This window comes from Pectinophora gossypiella, chromosome 22 (assembly GCF_024362695.1).
Source record: "Pectinophora gossypiella chromosome 22, ilPecGoss1.1, whole genome shotgun sequence".
Classification (NCBI taxonomy): domain Eukaryota; kingdom Metazoa; phylum Arthropoda; class Insecta; order Lepidoptera; family Gelechiidae; genus Pectinophora; species Pectinophora gossypiella.
In genome coordinates this window covers 3404999-3428336 of record NC_065425.1, presented here as the reverse complement: position 1 = coordinate 3428336, position 23338 = coordinate 3404999, and the positions used below count along the sequence as shown (strand labels likewise).

General features: G+C 38.5%; 1 protein-coding gene across 2 annotated transcripts in view; it reads left to right on the top strand.

The window, feature by feature from the left end:
* LOC126377003 (cGMP-specific 3',5'-cyclic phosphodiesterase-like) overlaps positions 1-23338 on the top strand; it is a 171478-nt gene that overhangs the window by 60974 nt on the left and 87166 nt on the right. For both annotated transcript variants that reach the window (XM_050024579.1, XM_050024580.1), the window contains exon 3: positions 12605-13293. In XM_050024579.1, the coding sequence (XP_049880536.1) occupies positions 12697-13293 (597 nt within the window). In that variant the 5' untranslated portion in view covers positions 12605-12696. The remainder of the gene's footprint in view (positions 1-12604; positions 13294-23338) is intronic.

Below are 23338 nucleotides of genomic sequence, written 5' to 3'. Positions count from 1 at the left end.
TAAAACCGGTTCGTGTAGTGTAGGACTATTATTGATTGATTGATTGACTATTGCAGATTATGGGAACAAAGGAAACTAGGCTATTGGGTTAGGGGACCGGGTTATTATTATTATTAAATAGTCTAGAAAGCAAAAGAGAGTCCGCTAACGTTTTATCCTTGGAAGATTCTAGGCTCGTTGCGTCTCCATCAGTTCGTTGATCTACAAGGCAGTATGTCAGATGGTAGTGACCACACGATTGACTGCGTGAGTGTTTTACCGGCGCTCCACACTGGTTCACTACTTTTATAACTATTACTTACTTATAACCGAGTGCCAATTTTTAAGGAATTTTAAGCACTTAGTTTTTAGTTTTCTGGAGGTTATAATGCACAAGACGACCTTTTAGTATACTATCGCGGAGCTCCGTGCGTCGTAAAGTTTGTGGACGAGTGGTGTGCAAAGTTGATGTATGAAATATTTGCTCATACTTGTATGGCGCGCGTTTCGCGCTCACTTGGGCCTTCCAACCTCTTTTTTCTATTCCGTGGCGTTGACCATGGTTGATAAGGTCCTGATTGTTTTTTACATTATTTAACATTTAACACTCACTCTCACTTTGAGGTCGCAGGGTCAAATTCAGCACAGGACTAAACCAATGATTGTCGAATTTGTTTTCGAATTCATGTTTGAATCATAAATGATTATCACGTGCTCAGCGGTGAAGGAAAATATCGTGAGGAAATCTACATTCCCGAGAAATGCATTTTCGGAGGTTGTTAACCTAATGTGACCTAACCTGTATTGGGCTGGTTTTCCCTTCGCGGGTTGGAAGGTCAGACAGGCAGTCGCTTCTGTAAAAAACCGGAACTGTCAAATCTTCTGGTTAGGTAAGCGGACCCTGTGAAAAACGGCATGATGTTAGGGGAATGATGACATATATACATACATAAACTCACGCCTATTTCCCACCGGGGTAAGCAGAGACTATGCTATGAATTCCATTTGCTTCGATCCTGATACATTTTTCTTGCTTCATCCACATTGTAACCTGTCAAATTACAAATCTGTATATTAAGTAATTTTCAACTAATTCGACTAATTTTCCTATCAGTTCCAAGCGCAGTTTCATCTTAACTAATTCATTTACTTCTCAAATATCCTGGCAACTTGAAGACTCGTATATTCAGATTGGTTCAAGTAACGAACTAAAATTTCTAATTAAGTTCTAGTTTAGTTAGTTTTAAGACTAATGTTCATAGTTTGAAGCAAAGGACGCGTATCCTTAAAGTAATAACATTTAGTAAACTCGTTAGGTTAGGCCGATTCAAGGATGTTAACCGAAATTTTCTCGAGATCGTTTATTCTACAAGGTCGTTAAGGCTGTTTCGGTTTAGCACGGACGTACATTCATTAATACTGTCGTTCTCTTCCCCCTTCTGCCCCCCCCCCCCCTCCTCTTCCCCCGTCTGATTATGTGGTCTGGGAGTAGAGGAACAGCTGCTTAGTTGCGGCATAGAATAGAGAAAACGATACGTACAGTCATGAGCAATATAATGTACCCTCTTTAGGACTCTGTCGCACTAACATATTTGACATTTAGTGAGACTTACAGTTCAATTTGTCAAAAAAGTTAATGTGACATGGTACCAAAGTGTATACATATTAATGCTCGTGACCGTACAAGATAACGTCAATGTGCAGTGTCTGTGTAAAACAAGGTATTTTGTATGAAGTATCCGGGGTGGGGTTTAAGTCCCATGTAAGGGGCAAGCCATTGCCATTAATCGGGCACAAATCCTGGAAACCACGTGATAACACTATGATGCAAACATGAATTCAAACTCTCTCTCTCTCTCTCTCTCTCTCTTTATTTAAGAGCTGCGCTCTTGTCGGTAGAGTTATCGTCATTCCTCTCTTCTTCCCGCCAAATCCTTCAGCTGCTAATACGACACGACCTGCACCTTCTCTATTATTTGTTTCATAAATGTGAAGTATGTGTGTGTGATTCAAACTCACAAAGTCGAGTTCAGTGATTCAGAAACCAAGCCAAAACAAGTATTTTAATATCAAATCTTCAAAAGAATGATTGTAATTTCCTTGCCTTCAACATCAGGTGCTTTTCGATCTAAACTTTAAACATTTCAATAACATCAAAAGGGACTTTTAAAGAGTTAATTTTCAATAAACCTAACCTAACCTTTTTTGATATTATTGAGTCGTCAAATATATAATTGACGAACTTCAAAGAAAATTGGGAGCAGAAAAGAACCACGACTCTATACCATTGGCTTGCTTTTCAACTGGGAAGTCGGTTCCATCCACAAAACCAAACTTGTACTAATGAGTTATTGTGTAATTCCTCGGAGGCCCTCGGTTCGAGGTCCCGTGGAGAGTCGTCTGACACAGAATCACTCTATAAGACGGTCCTAGGTTTGGTCCTATCCTAAGAGTTTGCTTACCAAGGAAGATGATCACGGCTATCACCTAAACATCCTATTCGGAAGAATTTCAGAGAAATATACTTTTTTTCTTGTTTCATACTTTTTAGAGCGTATTTTTTCCGTAGTCAGGTTTTAGTTTATAAACTTTTATTTCTTGTTAAAGAACCCTCCGGTTAAGATAATGTTGTGTAGTCCAATACAGGGTGTTAGTGACACCGTAACGAATACTGAAGGAGATGATTCAGCTCACCATCACCACCATCATCAGCCCATTAACGTCCCCACTGCTGGGGCACGGGCCTACCCTATGGATGGATAGGGAGATCGGGCCTTTAACCATCACGCGGGCCCAGTGCGGATTGATGGTTATTAACGACTGCTAATGCAGCCGGGACCAACGGCTTAACGTGCCTTCCGAAGCACGGAGGAGCTAGAGATGAAAACTTTTTTTTGTGGTCACCCATCCTATGACCGGTCTTAATTCAGCTCATCATTCTGAATTAATGTCAAGTGGAATTTTCCGTCGCATTATTAATTATTTTTTTGTATTTTTTAAATTATTTTCAATGGAAAACTCAACTTGATATTAATTCTCATCATGGGCTGAATCATCCTCGTCAGTATTCCTTACGATGTCACTACATCCCGTACAAGTACATACATGTACATACTATACTATAGAATGATTCAGACCGTGATTATGAGTTGATATCAAATGGAATTATTATTTTTACTTCAATTACCATACCCTTGTAACGGAAAATGTAACTTGATATCAAGTCAGAAACATGGTCTGAATTATACTTAAAAGTTTTCGTTACGGTAACACTCTGTATAATCGATGTAAATTTTCCTTTAGCTTCAGATGTTGGCGGTTCAAAGACAGTTATTTCGCTGGGCTGTATCAAAATGGGTGTTATTTACGGTGGAATTATATTTAATGTCGGTTCTTAGGCGACGATCAGAGGGTTGTTAGTCGGCTCATTTACTTGGCTTCGAATGCCTGATGTTTCGTAACGTCAAAATCCTCGTTTAATAAACGGGCTAGTTTACACTCTTAGTCAAATCATACAAATATTCTTTACAAAACGTCAAAGTAATCTATAGTAATGTATATATTTTTTGTTTTACTTTTGATGGGTTTGCTTTTGGCCCCAGACTTGCTCGAAGACATTGACGAGGCCTAAGATGGAACGAGCTCCCAACCTCCTATCGACCTTTCAACCGTCCGTTCGTAAGTTCAGGATTTTAATATCAAGTTTATCTACTCGTTTTCTGGTGACTTATATCTGTAGGGCAATGGGATTATGGGTATGAGTTGCTTGTTACTTTACCCTCAATAAATCAACCAGTTGCTCTTGTTATAGTCGAAATACAAGGGCTGGGATCCCACCCCTATGTCGTTAATATCCACGGAATAGAAGGAAGAGGTTGGTTGCGCCATACAAGTGTGAGCAAATAGTTCATATTTCAACTTTGCACTCCACTCGTCCGCAAATTTTATGACCCACGGAGCTCCGCAGTAGTATATTAAAAGGTCGTCATAATGCATTATTACATGCAGCGCAAAAAGCAAGGAGATCCTCTTATCACAGGGTAGCTAAAGCCCTTAGTTTAATCGGCTATTTAACGAAAAAAATACTTTTGTATAAAATGTAAAAAGCATAAAATATGTCACTCTTCAATATAATAGTTGTTTTTATTTATTTTTCTTGTAATGCACGTTGTTCGCTTTAACACACCAGAATTTATACGCAGATAGTAAATACTATTTCACCTCGGCTTTCACCTTACTTTTCAAAATCACCCCTCTCAATCGATCACTTCGTTTATTTGAACTCAGTCATCCATCTTTTCTCTATTAGACTGCGTTCAAAAATCAACATTCAGCCTCTTACTTATCTCACATTTATTTCATGAGAAATCTCGTTATTAACATTATAATGGGACGCTGTGTCCGTGCCTCACTCGGCTGGTTCCACAGAATACCAGCTTCGTGGGTCACACCGCGGCTTATGCTGAGTGAGATCCATTTATTGAGGACGTGCACTGCCACCGTAATAGTCATTCCGACCAGCATCATTGTTTTTCCTTTTTAAATGTCATTTTGTGTAAGTTTCAAGTCTGTACATTGACCACATTAGAGATGTCCCTAGAAAAGGTTCAATACGATCTACTCTGAACCTATTGATGAGTGTGGAGGAAGCAAGAGAAGTATGTCAGGAGCGAAGCTAATGGAATTCCACAGTCTCTGCTTTCCCCGGTGAGTTTGGATTATTCCACAAATCCCCATTAGAAATCCCCATCAATGGGGATTAGTGAACATTTTGGTCCATTAGTGAACTTTTTGTTCACTTTTCCCCATTTCCTTAAAATGAAATTTTATTCAAAATAGTAGTAATACATAAATACGGTGTCTTTATTTATTTCTTCTTCATGTATGTTATGTCAACTTTGAACTTCACTCGTTTTCAAACTTTACGACCCACGGACCGCGATAATAATATTAAAAGGTCGTTTTGTAATGTAATTATAACCTGCAAGGCAAAAATATAATTATGTTTAAGTCTGAAGTTTTTGAATTGTTATTGTAGCGTCCTTTTATAATAAATAATTTATTTTTATCTTTATTATCTTAGATATTTTTTTATTTTGTTAGATAATGAGCATACCGCGATGCATCCAGGACGTTTTAACGAATAGCCAAGTCAAGAATACTCAAAACCGATGAGCATGCGTGAAGTGTTTGATGAGAGTGTTAGATTAGAAGCGAAAGTAGTGTGGCAGAATCGTAGCAAGCGGAATCAGAAATCAGAATCATTTATCCACCGTAATTATCACGGATAAACTTGTTGAAGGTCAATGTAACATTTTTGAATTTACATCATTTCGCAAGGTGTTATGGCTGAGGAGAAGAAATGTCAAGAAACTGCAACAGCAACACATCTATGTGGGAATGGAAAGGTATGATGCATGAAAAGGAACGTTTGGAGCGAGAAAGTATGAGAGAGTGAGAAAGACAGAAATAGGAAGCAGAAGTGGTTTTACTTTTTTTTATATATATATGATAAGATGGCGAATTGTGAAGGTGTGTAGCGTGGGTGCGATTAAAATAAAAAGACGAATTAATTAAGAGTGTTTTAATTGAAGACGACGAAGTCCCTTCCTACATCTATTAAATTAATTAGGGTACATTACAAGTTATTTAATAACTAGAGGAATACATTCAATACAAGACATTTTTATCATTTAGGTAATCATTAATCTTAGAATAAGCTTTTTTACATAAAGTAAGATTCACATGAGCTTTACATTTATTTTCTGACAAATTTAAAATATGCTACTATACTATGCCCACGGGAAATAAATGTGACCTTATGTATATTATGTATAACGGGTATTATATAAGTACTTAATTTAAATACGTCTTCATATAGCATGGGCGACGTTATTATTCAAAAAATTCAAAATTTAAAAATATCTTTATTCAGTAGGTAACATAGTTACACTTTGAATCGTCAATTTTTACATAACGAACGTCTCATCCGCCTAAAACTACTGCAGCTTCTCACAACCTGTATAGCCGGGGAAAAGAGGCTGCAAGAAAAACCTCGGCACAGGGCCCTAGACGTTCTTTGAAAAAATAAAAATAAACATAAAATATTGATATACAATTGAGTAATTTAGCTGCCTAATATCAGTTCTCAGACAGTTAATCCCATGCATTCATATCTTCTAAATAATCACTAACTTTATAATAACCTTTTTTGGAAAGTTTTTGTTTAAGTACTGTCTTAAAGCAGTTGAAAGGCAAATTCTGAATGTCAATGGGAATCTTATTGTAAAAACGTATACATTGCCCCTTAAAAGATTTAGTAATCTTATGTAATCGACTGACTTGTAAATTATAACTCTCATCACCCCCCTGGCATTATCTCGTTTTTCACATGATCCGCTTACCTAACCTGAAGATTTGACAGGTCCGGTTTTTTACAGAAGCGACTGCCTGTCTCACTTTCCAATCGAAGGGAAAACCAGCCCAATACAGGCTCGGTTACACACCTCCGAAAATACGTTTCTCGGGAATGTGGGTTTCCTCACGATGTTTTACTTCACCGCTGAGAATTGATCCAAACATGAATTCGGAAACAAATTCGACAATCATTGGTTTAGGCCTGTGCTGGATTCGAACCTGCGACCTCAAAGTGAGAGGCAAGCGTTCTACCAACTGGGCTGCCACGGCACTGCAACGTTATTATAACTCTATTAGCACTAAAAGGTGCTAAAAGGAAGAAATAACCAACGGCTCGTACCCTCGCAACGTTAAGTAAAGAAACAATTTTCCCAGGCGATGAAGAATTAACAGAATATCCCTTAGGGCATAACGACTTGCGGAAAGTGAAATGTTGGGGATGGTTGGGGATTAGGATTTGTGGGAGAGTATGTTAGGAAAAGTCTTTAGGGGTGAACAGTAAATGCAAAAATATCCTATAATCTCTTGTCATTTTGCAAATATCCAGTTATGAATGATGAATGTGTCGTATGTTACGTGAGTTCTAATTGGATATTTGCAAGAAGATAAAAGATTTTTGGATATTTTTGCTTTGCTTTTATATTAGATAGCGATAAATATCGTCTCTTTACCGGTCTGCTGGTAGAGATTTCAATTTAAAATAATCTGAACCGTTTGTTATGTGTATATTATCAACATTTTTATTTTTAAATCAAATAAGAAGATATTGTCACCAATGTTTGAAGACCCAGCGCGTCGTGCATTGAATGATGACATTCCAGGCCACATCTATACTTATAATAAATCTGTAGAGAGGTCAATTCTGTACATTAAATATTTTTTCAAAATAACTATCAGGGGGTGATAAGTGATCGATACTGATGCCAAAAATGCAATCAGTAAAATTTTTGTCTGTCTGTCTGTCTGTCTGTCTGTCTGTCTGTCTGTCTGTCTGTATGTTCCTTATAGAAACAAAAACTACTGGACGGATTTTAATGAAACTTGGTACAATTATTCTTCACACTCCTGGACAGGTCATAGTATACTTTTCATCACGCTACAATCAATAGGAGCAGAGTAGTGAAGGGAAATCCTTTTGTATGAAAAATCTAAACCACTCAAGTTAGACGTTTGAAATTTGGCATGCAGGTACCTTAGATACCGTAGAGGTGCACTAAGAAAGGAATTCCCGAAATTCCTACGGGAACGGGAATTAGCGGGAAAATCCTTTTGTATGAAAAATCTAAACCACTCAAGTTAGACTTTTGAAATTTGGCATGCAGGTACCTTAGATAACGTAGAGGTGCACTAAGAAAGGAATTCCCGAAATTCCCACGGGAACGGGAATTAGCGGAAAAATATTTTTGTATGAAAAATCTAAACCATTCAAGTTAGATGTTTGAAATTTGTCATGCAGGTACCTTAGATACCGTAGAGGTGTACTAAGAAAGGAATTCCCGAAATTCCCACGGGAACGGGAATTAGCGGGAAAATCCTTTTGTATGAAAAATCTAAACCACTCAAGTTAGACGTTTGAAATTTGGCATGCAGGTACCATAGGTACCGTAGAGGTGCACTAAGAAAGGAATTCCCAAAATTCTCACGGGAACGGGAATTAGCGGGAAATACCTTTTGTATGAAAAATCTAAACCACTCAAGTTAGACATTTGAAATTTAGCATGCAGATACCTTAGGTACCGTGGAGGTGCACTAAGAAAGGAATTCCCGAAATTCTCACGAGAACGGGAATTAGCGGGAAAATCCTTTTGTATGAAAAATCTAAACCACTCAAGTTAGACGTTTGAAATTTGTCATGCAGGTACTTTAGTAAACTTAAAGCTTAGTTGCAACAGGATATTACAAAATTCCCACGGGAACGGTAGTTAGCGGGAAAAAACATTTGTATGAAAAAATCAAATCTAAATAAAAGGAGAAACTGACTGACTCAGTGACTGACATATCAACGCATAGCCTGAACGGCTAAATGTAGGCATTTGAAATTTGGAAGGGACATAGCTTAGGTACCGTAGAGGTGCACTAAGAAAGGAATTCCCGGAATTCCCACGGGAACGGAAATTAGCGGGAAAATCCTTTTGTATGAAAAATCTAAATCGCTTAAGTTAGACGCTTGAAATTTGGCATGCAGGTACCTTAGTTAACTTAAACCTTAGTTGCAACAGGATATTGCAAAATTCCCACGGAAACGGGAGTTAGCGGGAAAAAAACATTTGTAAGAAAAAATCGAAACCGCGTAAGATAGATGTTTTCAATTCAATTCAATTAAATTATTTATTGCATTCCATGTGGTACAATGGGGTGTTACATAGGCATAGGAACTAAAACATGGACCCTGTAGGGCACAGCAACGTTGAAGGGAAGAGAGGAAGTGTGTATTAAAATTAAAACTCAATGAACAATCAATTAAAAAAAATCAATTCAATCAATTGATTCAATCTAGCATGCATGCATACCTTAGTAAATATAAAGTTTATTTTTGGCTGTATTTTGAAAAATGGGAGTTATTGGGAAAAAAATTGTATGAAAAAATCTAAACTGCATAAGTTAGATGCTTGAAATTTGATATGCACTCCCACACACACAAAGATCTCTCTCTTATATAACACGCCACGCGGACGAAGTCGCGGGCAAAAGCTAGTTTGCTAATAAAACTATAGCTGGCTTTATATTAATTTTGCCTATGTTTAGCCTTCCGATTTCATGGATTCCAGACATCTTTGTCTTTCTTTTTTGCGTGTAAAATGATGACGTAATAACATAATTCTACACAAGTCTGATCCAAATATAATCAAGCAACATTTATTTTTTTAATATGCCTTTGGAATTAAATTATATTTTTGAATAATTATGTAGGTACTGGAGCAATGAAATTATATGTAATTATCACGAGTTAGGCAGCGCCATCCATATTTATTTGCAGAACTTGGCCTGGAAAATTTTTCATTCAAAAGTATGGCGATCATCAGAAACTTTCTCATATGAATTTATGACCTTGTAATCAGTACAAAATAGCTACGTACCAAAAAATTTTTGTAGTTCTTTTTAAGTAAACAAAGCTATAAATAAACATTTAAGTATATTTTATAAATTACTTACCGACGCGACATCAAATTCTCGGCAATCTAATCTATTTACCTTTCAGTTCCATGGTGACAGAGTTTTAAAACTCGCGCGACCCGAGAGGAAAATCAATTAGCAATTTCATCGTTGACTGAAGAGGTTGCCAAAGTTTTCTCTCATCATCTCTCTAGCTTTGTTTCCTTTTTACAAAGTCCGTTTACCTAACCTGAAAATATTTTTTAGGGAAGAGTAAACTAAGGACTAGATAACTCGCGCAAATAGAAACATTTCGCATTGTTCATTGTGCATTGTTGTTGTTATTTCTTTATTTTGGTGCAATAAAGTGTATTTGTATTGTATTGTTCTGGACGTCTGTTCCCCGCCTGTGGCTGAGCTAAGTTTTCCTCACCCCCGCTCGGTCTTCCTTTAGTCTTCAATCGCAAGAACTGCGCGCGACAGTATACTATACCTATAACAGCCTCCGTGTTGTAGTGGTTAGAGCATTAGGCTCACGACCTGGAGGTTCGGGTTCGATTCCCGATGGGGATATTGTCAAAATCACTTTGTGAGACTGCCCTTTGTTTGGTAAGGATTTCGCGGGCTTGATTGTCCGAAAAAGTGAGATGATTCCGTGATTCGGAGGGCACGTTAAGCCGTTGGTCCCGGCTATTAGCCGTAAAAACACCTCCAACAACCCGCAGTGGAGCAGCGTGGTGGAGTATGCTACATATCCCTTCCGGTTGCTTGAGGGGAGGCTTGTGCCCAGCAGTGGGACGTATGTAGACAGTTTATGTTATAATTTATATGTTCTAATTTTGAAATGTTCGTATATGAAGTGTCCGGGGTATGCTACGAGGTACACTTTGGGAACCTCTAGACAACCAAGCTATTTATAAGGCGCTTTTAATATTCGTAAAACTTTTTTGACTTACTTAATAAATTAATAGAGTCCGTAATTCGTAACCTTGTCGTTTGACATAACATAACAGAAATAGACTCTTTTTTTCGACGAGACTTTATGTAGATTTACTTCGGTGACATTCACTACTTGGCCAGGCAAATGGGGTGCATTGACGGGTCGCACCTGGTACAAAAATTGAGCAAAAAATCGTGTTATGTTGAGGTCTCTTTATTCGGAACGTCCACCACCACCATATCAGAATCACATACATACACACATACATATTAAAAGATAATTCCTATTTCCCGTTGGGGTAGGTAGAGGCCACGGAATTCCACTTAAGGCTGCCTGTCCATTTAAGCGGAGCGAGCTTGCGGAGCGGTAAAAGGGATAAATATTAACCAATAGGATTAACCAATCTCTATCCACTGCAGCAGAGCGGAGTTTTTATGCAATCCTATTGGTTAATATTAATCCGTTTCACCGCTCCGCAAGCTCGCTCCGCTTCAATGGACAGGCAGCCTTAGAACTCCACTTGAAGCCTTTATTCGGCAACTTGACATTACTATTCAATTATTAAAAAAAACAGTAATAAAAAACGTACCCATACTATCCTATTAATTACTCATAAGTAACTAAACAAAAGCGATCATCATCATCAGCCCATTAACGTCCCCACTGCTGGGGCACGGGCCTTCCCTATGGATGGATAGGGAGATCGGGCCTTTAACCATCACGCGGGCCCAGTGCGGATTGATGGTTATTAACGATTGCTAATGCAGCCGGGACCAACGGCTTAACGTGCCTTCCGAAGCACGGAGGAGCTCGAGATGAAAACTTTTTTTTGTGATCACCCATCTTATGACCGGCCTTTGCAAAAGTTGCTTAACTTCAGCAATCGCAGACCGAGCGCGTTTACCGCTGAGCCACCGAGCTCCTCAACGCAAAAGCGACATAAATGTGTACTAATATTCCGTACTGCCCAAATAATACTCTTCGTGGAATATTATGACGTCTGAACGAGCTCTTTGAAGTCCAAATTGAATTGGGACCACTTGTCAGCACTAGTAAAGTGGATAGATATTTATACACACGGGCAAATATAGGCTAAATGGATGGAATACTTTTTACATAACACCAACCACGTCTAGTTCCTGGGAACGTTCCCATAAACTGCCTATATACGTCCCACTGCTGGGCACAGGCCTCCCCTCAATCAACCGGAGGGGGTATGGAGCATACTCCACCACGCTGCTCCACTGCGGGTTGGTGGAGGTGTTTTTACGGCTAATAGCCGGGACCAACGGCTTAACGTGCCCTCCGAAGCACGGAATCATCTTACTTTTTCGGACAATCAGGTGATTCAAGCCTGAAAAGTCCTTACCAAACAAAGGACAGTCTCACAAAGTGATTTCGACAATGTCCCCATCGGGAATCGAACCCGGACCTCCAGATCGTGAGCCTAACGCTCTAACCACTAGACCACGGAGGCTGTTAACGGAACGGAATATTCCCATTATGGGAATGTTCCCGACAGTAAAAAAGCTCAAAACTTATCTAAAATGAGATTTACTACCTAACCTTTAGGCAGATAAGACCAGAGTACAAGAAAGAAGAATTTGAAAAAGAAAAGCAGTTAGTGTCCTTATTATAAAAGGGTTTTTACAACGGGAACGTTCCCAAACTGGGAATCGTGAACGGCACATCACTGATAATTTATAATAAACTTTTTCTATTCTATTCTATTCTATTCTATTCTATAACATAGCATCACGCCTTGATCCCCCAAGGGGTGTATAGTATGCTTGATGAATAGAAGGGAATAGGAGGAAGTTGTTTTTTGAATCGTAATATTGTCTTTGCAAAGGGACATTGGAAGGAATACGAAGTCAAGGCGTGTGTTGTAATATAAGAAGTACACATACGTACAGTCATGAGCAATATAATGTACCCACTTTAGGACTATGTCGCACTAACATATTTGACATTTAGTAAGACTTACAGTTCAATTTGTCAAAAAAGTTAATGTGACATGGTACCAAAGTGTATTCATCAGTCGTTTCAAACACGCACGCCGGTTCAGAGTAGATCATATTGAACCTTTTCTAAGGATATCTCCAGAAAATAAAAATGAATGAATGGACATTCAACTATTCATTCATTAACTAACTTTTAATTCTTTGTCACCAGGTACAAAAGCCAAAGTGAAATCCGCAAAGAAATGTCATACACGAGCCGCCTGCTGTGCCGATCCCACCAAACCGTGTACCACTGAAACTACCATGACATCCGAGGAACCGATTGACGTTGAGTCCAAAAAACCAGACGGAATCGTCGCAGAGAGCAACAGAACTGACAAGAACATAAACGAACGAAAACTTAAACGTTCCGAGGAATTGATGAGACTAGTCTACGAACTACCTGATGAATTAGACGAACCGGAAAACAACAACATGCTAAAAGATAATCCACCGATCACCATCTTAGAGATAACAGATCAGAATGGTTGTGAAACAGAGCTAGATAGTGCCAGAGAATGTGATAGTAATAATCTTACAGTTTTAGGTTCTAGTCCAGAATTAGGCTTTAAGGTCGTATACGACAGTAATGAAGTGAACGATGAGTATAGAGAGGTGATAGACAGGTCGACACCTGACGACTGCAGCGACGAGGACTTGGCAGAGCTGAAGAGGCTGTTGGAGGCAAAGCCAAAGTTGTTGGAGCGATACGTGAAGGAATGTGCTTCAGCGGATGAGGTGGTTGTACTGCAGAATATAACGTCATCGGGTCCTCTCTCCCCAAGGCCGCGGCATGAGGCGCGAAGTACGTCGGTGACGTCAGACCTCTTCCAACTATGGCTCTCATCGTCGCCTGTTAAGGTGAGTGATAATGATAATGCTTTATCACCTGTTTGTTGTTCAAGGTTGTTTTTCTATTAAGTCCGATAGTGCTACCGTCGAGTGTCACGTTATGATTATAACATCAAGGATAATATTTATTATTGTTTTGTATTTTTATTTGTTGGTGTGAGAATTATTGTAACTTCACTTTAAGCTTAAAGAACAAAAAAGAATAAAACTTCAAATCTTACGCAAACGTATAGTTAGTTAAAGTAAAAAGCAACTGATTTGACTAGTCGGAGACTAGTCAGAGAAAGTAACTGATTTGACTAGTCCGAGATAGGGTTTATCATAGTATGTCCATCATGTTAGGAATTCGAGAAATATACAGATTTTATGACGTCAACGTGTTCTATGTTTAAATAAGGTAGTTTTTTAAGGTTATGGCAAATAAGATAGTTTCCAACTAGTCAAATCAGTTACTTTTTACTAAACGTCAAAATACGAAATTACTATCGAATTTGTATGAAAAAGCAACCAGCGACGTCATAGAAAAACATGACAAAATCTCATAAAAATAACTCAACTATTAAAATTCGTAAATATGTTAAATGGGAAAAGAAAACGTTTTTTGTCACTTATCTTTGACATAGGAAATTACCCAATTCTAAATCCCACCCCATCAGGAATTACGGATATGAGTTTATCTTTGGATATGCCACAGTTTATCATACTGAGTAAGTATACCAACTTCAAGATAAACTAGTCTTTTTTACCTGTCTATTGCCTGAACGGAATGTAAGAGCAAAGCAACAGGCAAAATCTAATCAGGCGTGAAAGCCATATTGTTCTGGTCGCCATATTTTTCATCTACCCTCGATTTTCCGCTGTCATTGAAATGGCTTCGGCTACCTTTTCAGTTAATCAATAACTAACTTATCTTTGGAACAGGGATGGAATACTAATTCTGACTTGCCTCCCAGCCAAATGGATGTTATAGATAATACGCTTCGCGAGTAAGTTAATAAATGCTGAAGGTAAACGAAAATTGATGTTATGTTGAATGTGTGGGTGTAGTGTGTTATCAGAAATGTTATATACAATATACATGAGGGTACTTGAATATTCGTTGCTTAGGAATAATTTTCATTAACGATCTTATTTTCTTACATTTAGGTACATTGGAGGTACGGTCACGAGCATTAATATGTATACATTTTGATACCATATCACATTAACTTTTTTGACAAATTGAACTGTAAGTCTCACTAAACGTCAAATATGTCAGTGCGACAGTCCTAAAGTGGGTACATTATATTGCTCATGGCTGTACGGTATGAATCCTGTCTCAGGCTATAACCAGTGAATCCGTGTCTATAGATTTGAATTCATGTTTAAATCATAAATGAGTAAAGTAGTGTCACGTAGTGTCCAGAATTTATGCCAGATTAATTGCAACAGGAACGGCCTCGGTGGTCCAGTGGTTTGAGCGTTAGGCTCACGATCCTGAGGTCCCGGGCTGGTGGGGACATCACAAAAATCACTTCGTGATCCCTAGTTTAGTTAATTAGGATTGTCCGCTAGTAAGATGATCCACTCGACTTAACTGATTTAAGTTAGTAGTCATTACATATATGTTTTGTAAATGTGTGCTTTATTATTATTATTTCTATGTCGTTCCATATCTCGGGCCTATGGAGTCCCGGACTTTTCGAAGGCGTGCGTAGGGCCGAAGCCAATACATACAGGCCCCTTAAGACAGTTTAATCTAAATGTGGTGTGACACCAACCGGCGATTATTCCTGTATGCACTATGGGAGTGCACCCAAAGAGAATCCCCGGTTCGTGTAGGACTATTGCTATTATTATATGCGCCGTGTCAGGGGCCTTTGGCGCCTCAATAGGGTTGATGGGGTTGGTAATCCACCTCACAACCCACATGATAGACAAAGAAGAATGAGAATGGGTGCCATATAAAAAATATCTCTTTCTTACCGTGTGCGAGCAAGACACACTGCGTGTGATGCTCTGTCGCGGAGCCACCACCTCCAATTCAGTTGAAAACGATATAGATTACTGTACGTACCATGTACATAGTGTACGTGAAAAGATTTTATGTGTACGTGCTATAATTAGAAAGAAAACAACAAATTAAAGTGGCTTCGCTGGAGAGCATACTCCCCAGCGGAGCCACTCAGTTTGCATACTTCGAGATGTTTTCTTCCTGTAAATTGAAGTATAGTTTGATGTACGTACTACGTACATAGTGTACGTGGAAAGATTTTATGTGTACGTGCTATAATTAGAAAGAAAACAACAAATTAAAGTGGCTTCGCTGGAGAGCATACTCCCCAGCGGAGCCACTCAGTTTGCATACTTCGAGATGTTTTCTTCCTGTAAATTGTAGTATAGTTTGATGCACGTACTACGTACATAGTGTTCGTGAAAAGATTTTATGTGTACGTGCTATAATTAGAAAGAAAACAACAAATTAAAGTGTATATGACGGCATGAACAAAACGTGAAGCGCTGAAGATTTTAAGAAACAATCTCCTTGCGAGAACTTTTTATCTATGCACAAACTACTAAGAGAACCTATTTCAGACGAACGTCTCTCATACAAAACAAAGAGCCTCAGAATTTAGAGTATGACACTTGATTTGACATATAAAATTATATTGCCACACGCAAAAATAATTGTGGGGTTGCCATAGTAATGATATGGCACGGCGTGATAGCTTTAAATTATTTAGATTACTTTAAATTTTGATGACAAGGTTTATAAAAAAAGACTGCAGTTTACTTGTATAACATTTTATTTTTTAATTTTGTTTTATATTTTATGGATTTTTTTTCTGAAATAGAGCTTTATTATTATTATTTTAAATATGCCTTTTTGCATTAATGGCAAACTTTCCTCTAAACTCTCTAATCTAGAGACATCTGTACCCTTTAATATTTTGTTTATAATAACACTGCTAATCTTGAGAGACCCGGAAAGTTTTTAATAAAAATGTCTTTGTGCAATCCGCATGGCAAACACAATTGTTCCCAGTAGTCCTAAGCCTTCGCAAATTGTCATCACACAAACACTGTAACTTCTGCACTTCTAGAGTTCTTCCTAGCTCACTTTTAGGAAACTGGTGAAATATAGCGTCTTTTCGCTTACTTATCTTACACTCATACTGTATGGATATCACAGTTTTCTAGTTGAGAGGCTAACTACGGAATTTATTCAACGCAAATTTCACTCGATCACTTACATTTATAAAACTACAATGAAACAATGATTGATTTTGGATTTTGTTTGGTTAGGACGACGGGCGGGCAGCGCTTGCCCTTGTGTCTATGTTTATATCCTAACCTAAGATTGTCCCAAGATGGCGGAAGATCGCAGAGGGGTGAAATGAAGTAGGAGAGGGGTGAAGTAGCTGTCATTTTCTAAACTCGGTACATTTGCGCTATGTTACAATTTTTTTGTATGAACATTTCCGGCCGTGTATCTATGACAGATTTGACATAAATTGTCAGTGCCGTACCGATCCGTCACCAAACCTTGTCATCAAAATTTAAAGTAATCTAAATAATTTAAAGCTATCACTACTGCCACGCCGTGCCATATCATTACTATGGCAACCCCACAATTATTTTTGCGTGTAGCAATATAATTTTATATGTCAAATCAAGTGTCATACTCTAAATTCTGAGGCTCTTTGTTTTGTATGAGAGACGTTCGTCTGAAATAGGTTCTCTTAGTAGTTTGTGCATAGATAAAAAGTTCTCGCAAGGAGATTGTTTCTTAAAATCTTCAGCGCTTCACGTTTTGTTCATGCCGTCATATACACTTTAATTTGTTGTTTTCTTTCTAATTATAGCACGTACACATAAAATCTTTTCACGTACACTATGTACGTAGTACGTACATCAAACTATACTACAATTTACAGGAAGAAAACATCTCGAAGTATGCAAACTGAGTGGCTCCGCTGGGGAGTATGCTCTCCAGCGAAGCCACTTTAATTTGTTGTTTTCTTTCTAATTATAGCACGTACACATAAAATCTTTCCACGTACACTATGTACGTAGTACGTACATCAAACTATACTTCAATTTACAGGAAGAAAACATCTCGAAGTATGCAAACTGAGTGGCTCCGCTGGGGAGTATGCTCTCCAGCGAAGCCACTTTAATTTGTTGTTTTCTTTCTAATTATAGCACGTACACATAAAATCTTTTCACGTACACTATGTACATGGTACGTACAGTAATCTATATCGTTTTCAACTGAATTGGAGGTGGTGGCTCCGCGACAGAGCATCACACGCGCGTTCTCCCTCTTACTTACTCCTTAGTGGCATACAGACATTAAAGACTAAAGTATGACCCAGAGGGGGTGAGGTTGGCGCCCGATACGAATAGGTGCGGGAGGGAGTTACCGTTCTATATGTAATAGGTATTATTCTTTGTTCTATGCCATCATCAGGTTGTCTACGTCACTGACAGTACCAAACAGTTTTATTTACAAACTGCGCCACACCTATTACACCACAAATAGAGCTACATCACTATAATATTATTATTATGTAACAGATACGTGGCTACATTAACCCTTTCATCATAATATTATTTGTTCTACCCACATCGAATGATATTTTGTCGTACGTGTAATATGAGTCGTTGTTTACACTACAGTCAATTAACGTGATGCTTAATAAAGGCCGTGTTACACTGTAGCGATGGCGACCGTAACGTATCTTCCGACCGAACCGTTATTGAGTGTACACACAAAAACTCACGCCTATTTTCCGTTGGCGCTCGCAGAGACCAAGGAATTCGACTTATTGCGATCCTGACACACCACTTTCTCTTCTTCCACTCTCATCAAAGACTAAAGTGAATATGACAAAAACATATACCTACGTTTATAAGTAAGTTTTTTGAATATTTTTTTGCTGAACTGGTAGGAATAATAGAAAACGAAAAAAGGCATGTCGTAAAAATCGCCAGAGGAGTTGTGTTTCCGACATGATGAACGATAATATGAGCGACGGGCTGATCAGCTATTACCATACGGTCCATTTTACATTTTTTGTTCTTTTATCCATTTTTTTACTTATAAAAAGTGGCTGCAAGTATATACGTATATGTATTTATATATCAAGATGGTTTAAGTTTATAGCACTCGGAAAAGCCAATCAAGGTGAAAGGTCCGACCAGAGTAATCGTAATACACTACAATGCTATCTGTTTCACATTACTTTTAAATATAATTATTATATTAATAAGTTTAAAAATCTGGAGATTCGAGAATTTCTTAAACGAATTAAATGAAAACTATTCATCGTTCGAGCCTTTTTCGTCATCTCACCAAAACTTTAACACCCGAACAGGTGAATACGGCCGAAGTCGGCCGAACCGATTCTGTGTAACTGAACCCTTACCAAGTAACACTATCTCTATCAAAGAGCACAAAAGATTCTTCGGGCTATATCTGAGATAAAGGGATAAAGAGACACGTCTTTGATATCCTGACCTTATTACATTGTCCGTTGATAATGTATTAGGTATCGTTTGACGTAAATGCTTTGTGAAGGTTTTTATTTTTATTAAAAGAAGCTATATATATTATAATTTGAGTGCGTTTGTACACGATCCAGTCTGGTCTTGTGGTCTAAGCTAGAGCACGCAAACTTCAATCATGCATATTGACCTTGAAAATCCCAAAATTATTATGTTTACATACATACATACATAAACTCACGCCTATTTCCCACCGGGTTAAGCAGAGACTATAGAATTCCATTTGCTTCGATCCTGACACACTTCTCTTGCTTCCTCCACATTCATCAATCGCTTCATACACGCACGCCGGTTCAGAGTAGATCGTATTATTATGTTTTGGGGAACAATAACGAAGGAAGAGAATTCTATTCAATAGCAGTTCGCATAATGAAGGAGGAGGCGAATCCAGCGGTTCGAAGAGGAGGAATATCGAACACATGTGGATGGAACCCCTCCCAGTGTCGTGTCGTCCAATGGTGGAAAGGAGCAGGTGTGGAATCACCTCGTGCAATTCCTGAGCACATTCACCGAAATGCAACGTTTATACGGTGTTTTTCCCTCATTCAGCAGAGTCCATGTAATACCAGTGTCATGGTTCACGCCGTGACTTGTGCTGAGTGAGTCCCCTTTTTATTTCAGGACGTCCACAACCATCTTAATATTATAAGTAAGTAAGTAAAATCTTTATTTCCTCTACAAATAATAAAACACATGGATACATAAATACATACAAAAATACAATATTTGTAGAGGCTGGAGCCTAAACTAGGATACCCTGTGTTTTAGGACTCCAGGCCTCCACCCCCAAAAAGTCATGGTCAACAAAAAATAACAAAATATAAAAAATAAAGTTTTTTTTAATTATTTTTAAATTGTTAGACTAAATCATAAAATATTTCTTAAAAAGAAAATATCAAATCTATAAATGCTTGTATGTGTATGTGTGGGTGTGCGTGCGTGTGTGTGTATTATGATTATTTCGATGAACATCCTTTTTGTCTTTTAGTTATTGTTTTGTGAAAATGTTAATAATTCGGCCCCACGCACGCCTTCCAAAAGTCCGGGCCTCCATAGGCCCGAGATATGAAAAAGACATACAATATGCGTATGGAGCGTACTCCATCACGCTGCTCCACTGCGGGTTCGTGGAGGTGTTAGGGCTAGTAGCCTGAGACCAAAGGCTAAACGTACCTTCTGAAGCACGGAACCGTCCTATTTTATATCTTGATCAAATAAACTTTCTTTTTTGACGTGACTTATTGTAGATTTGCCGCAGATGGCAAACTACTTGGCCGGACAAATGGGGAGCGCTGAAGGCTCTCACCCGGTGATCAAATATACACGTGTCCTTCTTATCCATCGAAAAACTCATAATCTACATCAAATAGTAATAATTATTGAATGATTATTTTTCCCCTCCAGTTGTTTTGTTAATTATTTCGGCATTGGGGAATATTTTCCCGTTCAGGATAATTGATACATACATATATAAACTCACGCCTATTTCCCACCGGGGTAAGCGGAGACTATGGAATTCCATTTGCTTCGATCCCGACACACTTCTCTTGCTTCCTCCATTAATCGTTTCATACACGCACGCCGGTTCAGAGTAGATCGTACTGAACCTTTTCTAAGCGTTCTCTGTCAGCCACCAACCTTATTCTTTTTCTTTTTTAATAATTGTAATTTTTTTAGATAGGGCCTTGTGCTGAGGTTTTTCTAGCAACTACTTTTCCTCGGCTATATAGGTTGTGAGAAGCTATATTCATGTTCATTGACGATTCAAAGTGTAACTTTTTACCTAATGAATAAAGATATTTTTGAGTTTCAATGGCGCAATATATTTAGTTCATCTTGCGTTGAATGTACCTTTGACTACCCAGGACTACCCCAACTGAGAGTGCTTTATGTTAACAAGTTCACTGTGTAACTGAAAATTAGATACCAACCCCACACGTGCAACGTTATTTTACGATATACACATTGTAATTTTTGTGCATAGACACTAAGGCAGGAAAAGATGTGCCCCACATAATTATGGGGCATCCACGTATGAGTCTCATATGTGGTTCATACACAGTGTTAAACGTGTTAAGACTGCTGACTGCCTCTCGACTGCTGATTGAGGGGAGGCTTGTGCACAGTAGTGTGGGTTATAACGGCCTCCGTGGTCCAGTGATTTGAGCGTTCGGCTCACGATCCGGAGGTCCCGGGTTTAAATCCCGGTGGGGACATATCACGAAAATCACTTTGTGATCCTTAGTTTGGTTAGGACATTACAGGCTGATCACCTGATTGTCCGAAAGTAAGTTGATCTGTCCGGCTTACTGAAGTAAGTTAGTAGCCGTTACATGAGCCATGTCAGGGGCCTTTGGCGGTTCACCTTGCAACCCACGCGATAGAAGGAGAAGGTAGGCTATTCCTACTTCTGTCTCTGCTCACCCCGTTAACACTGACGGGCGTGACTCATCGTTCCATTATCTATAGGAACTAGGAGATAATGTACTAGGCGAGCATACATCCATCGGTTCAGAGTTAGTCTATTGAATATTATCTTAACACACTGTCAGTGTCGATAGCGTATCAATTGAGTGTGGAGAGTTAACAGATACGTTAAAAGCCACTCGAAAGGCGAGTACTGGGAGTAGTGAAAGGACGGAGGAGGTACTAGGACTACATAACATAACATAAGCTCGACTACATCCCAATTGGGAATTGTTTTTTGTTTTATAAAATTTCTTTACTAACCCTTTCACGGACAGAGACCATGGGCCACTGATGGTTCATAATAGGTAGTATTACACCTTGGAATCGGAACGTCCGTAGACGTTCTGTCCTTGAAAGTGTTAATATATAAAATACTATGCGTACCCAGTGCACATATGTAATTTTTAGGTGTATATAACACGTAATATTACACAGTTTAGGATGCTGAAAGACACCTATATATAAACCTAATCATTTTTTTTAAATTCATTCCTTTTTTCTAACTCAGAATAATGAGCTGAATCATTCCCCTCAGTATTGGTTACGATGTCACTTACACCCTGTACAAGTATATACAAGTACATATGGGTGTCAGTGATAGCGTAACGAACACTGAGATGGATGATTTAAGACCATGATTCTGGGTTGATATCAAGTGGAAATTCCTGTCGGAAAATTCATGAGAATCATGGTCTGAATCGTCCCTCAAAGTTTTCGTTACGATGTCACTAACACCCTGTAGTATTTGATATGATTTGGAGACTAAGTAAATCCAAGATAATTGAAATCGCACGATTTCCAGGATTTGTGCCCGCACTTCTGGGCGTTCCGGGCTCCTCCGACTGACAAGGCGTTGATGTATATACATCTCTGCCTACCCCATCGCTCATCATAAGAGCCACGCTGTTGTCGGTGCAGCATTTTCCATGCTACTTTTTTAGGGAAAAATAGGGCAGTGGTTTCAGCCTTGCCTTCCGCCCCGCAGTACTCTGTCTGACGCAAGTGGGATGGCGCCCAGAACAGTCTATTACAAAGCCATACTAGCACTCCAGTGCTCCTGGACTTGCAGGTTACTTATATGTAATAGGTACCGTTAGTTATCTAAATCTTCTGATACGTACCTTATCAGTCTATTGAATGAATGCGTCCAGTCACTAAAACTTACTAAATTCTTACATCATTTTAAGCCTTGAAAATACCTTTCAATCAAGATAAGAGGAGTTAGGAAAAACACTAACGTAGTTAATCCGTTTAAATCTATTCACTAATCCGATCGTGTGTATGTACACAGGGTGTTTGTGACATCGTAACGAATACTGAGGGGGATGATTCAGACCGTGATCCTGAGTTAATATCAAGTGGCCGTCGCAAAATTAATGTTTTTTTTTTAGTTTTTTTTAAATTATTTTCCATTCTTTACTTTTGCAATTGAAAATTCCCCTTAATATTAACTCAGAATAATGAGCTAAATCAGCCCCCTCAGTATTCGTTGCGATGTCAGTTACACCCTTTACCAGAATATGTACAGGTAACCATACAAGAAGGTATGGGTGTTAGTGACACCGTAACTAATACCGAGGGGGATGATTCAGACCTTGATTCTGAGTTGATATTAAGTGGATTTGCCTGTCGGAAAAATGTTTTTTTTTTTTCTAATTATTTTCCGTTCCATACTTTTGCGACGGAAAAGTATGGAATTCCACTTGATATCAACTCAGAATCATGGCCAGCTTCATCCCTCAAAGTTTTCGTTACGATGTCACTAACACCTTGTATAAGTAGTACGCATGTATGTTCATTTATGTTCATGTTCATGTCAAGAGGTGATCAAATATTATTTCGGCCATTAATGGGCATTAGTCAAATAATGCCTGAAACAATGTTGCCTTTACGAACTTGAGTGGATGTGGACAATATCGGTGTTTTCAACAGTCGTATAATATCGTCAGCATCATCCTGTTTGTCACAGGGTCCTAACCTGAAGACTTGACAGGTTCATACATTGTTTTAAGTTTACGCGGTTATTATCATAATA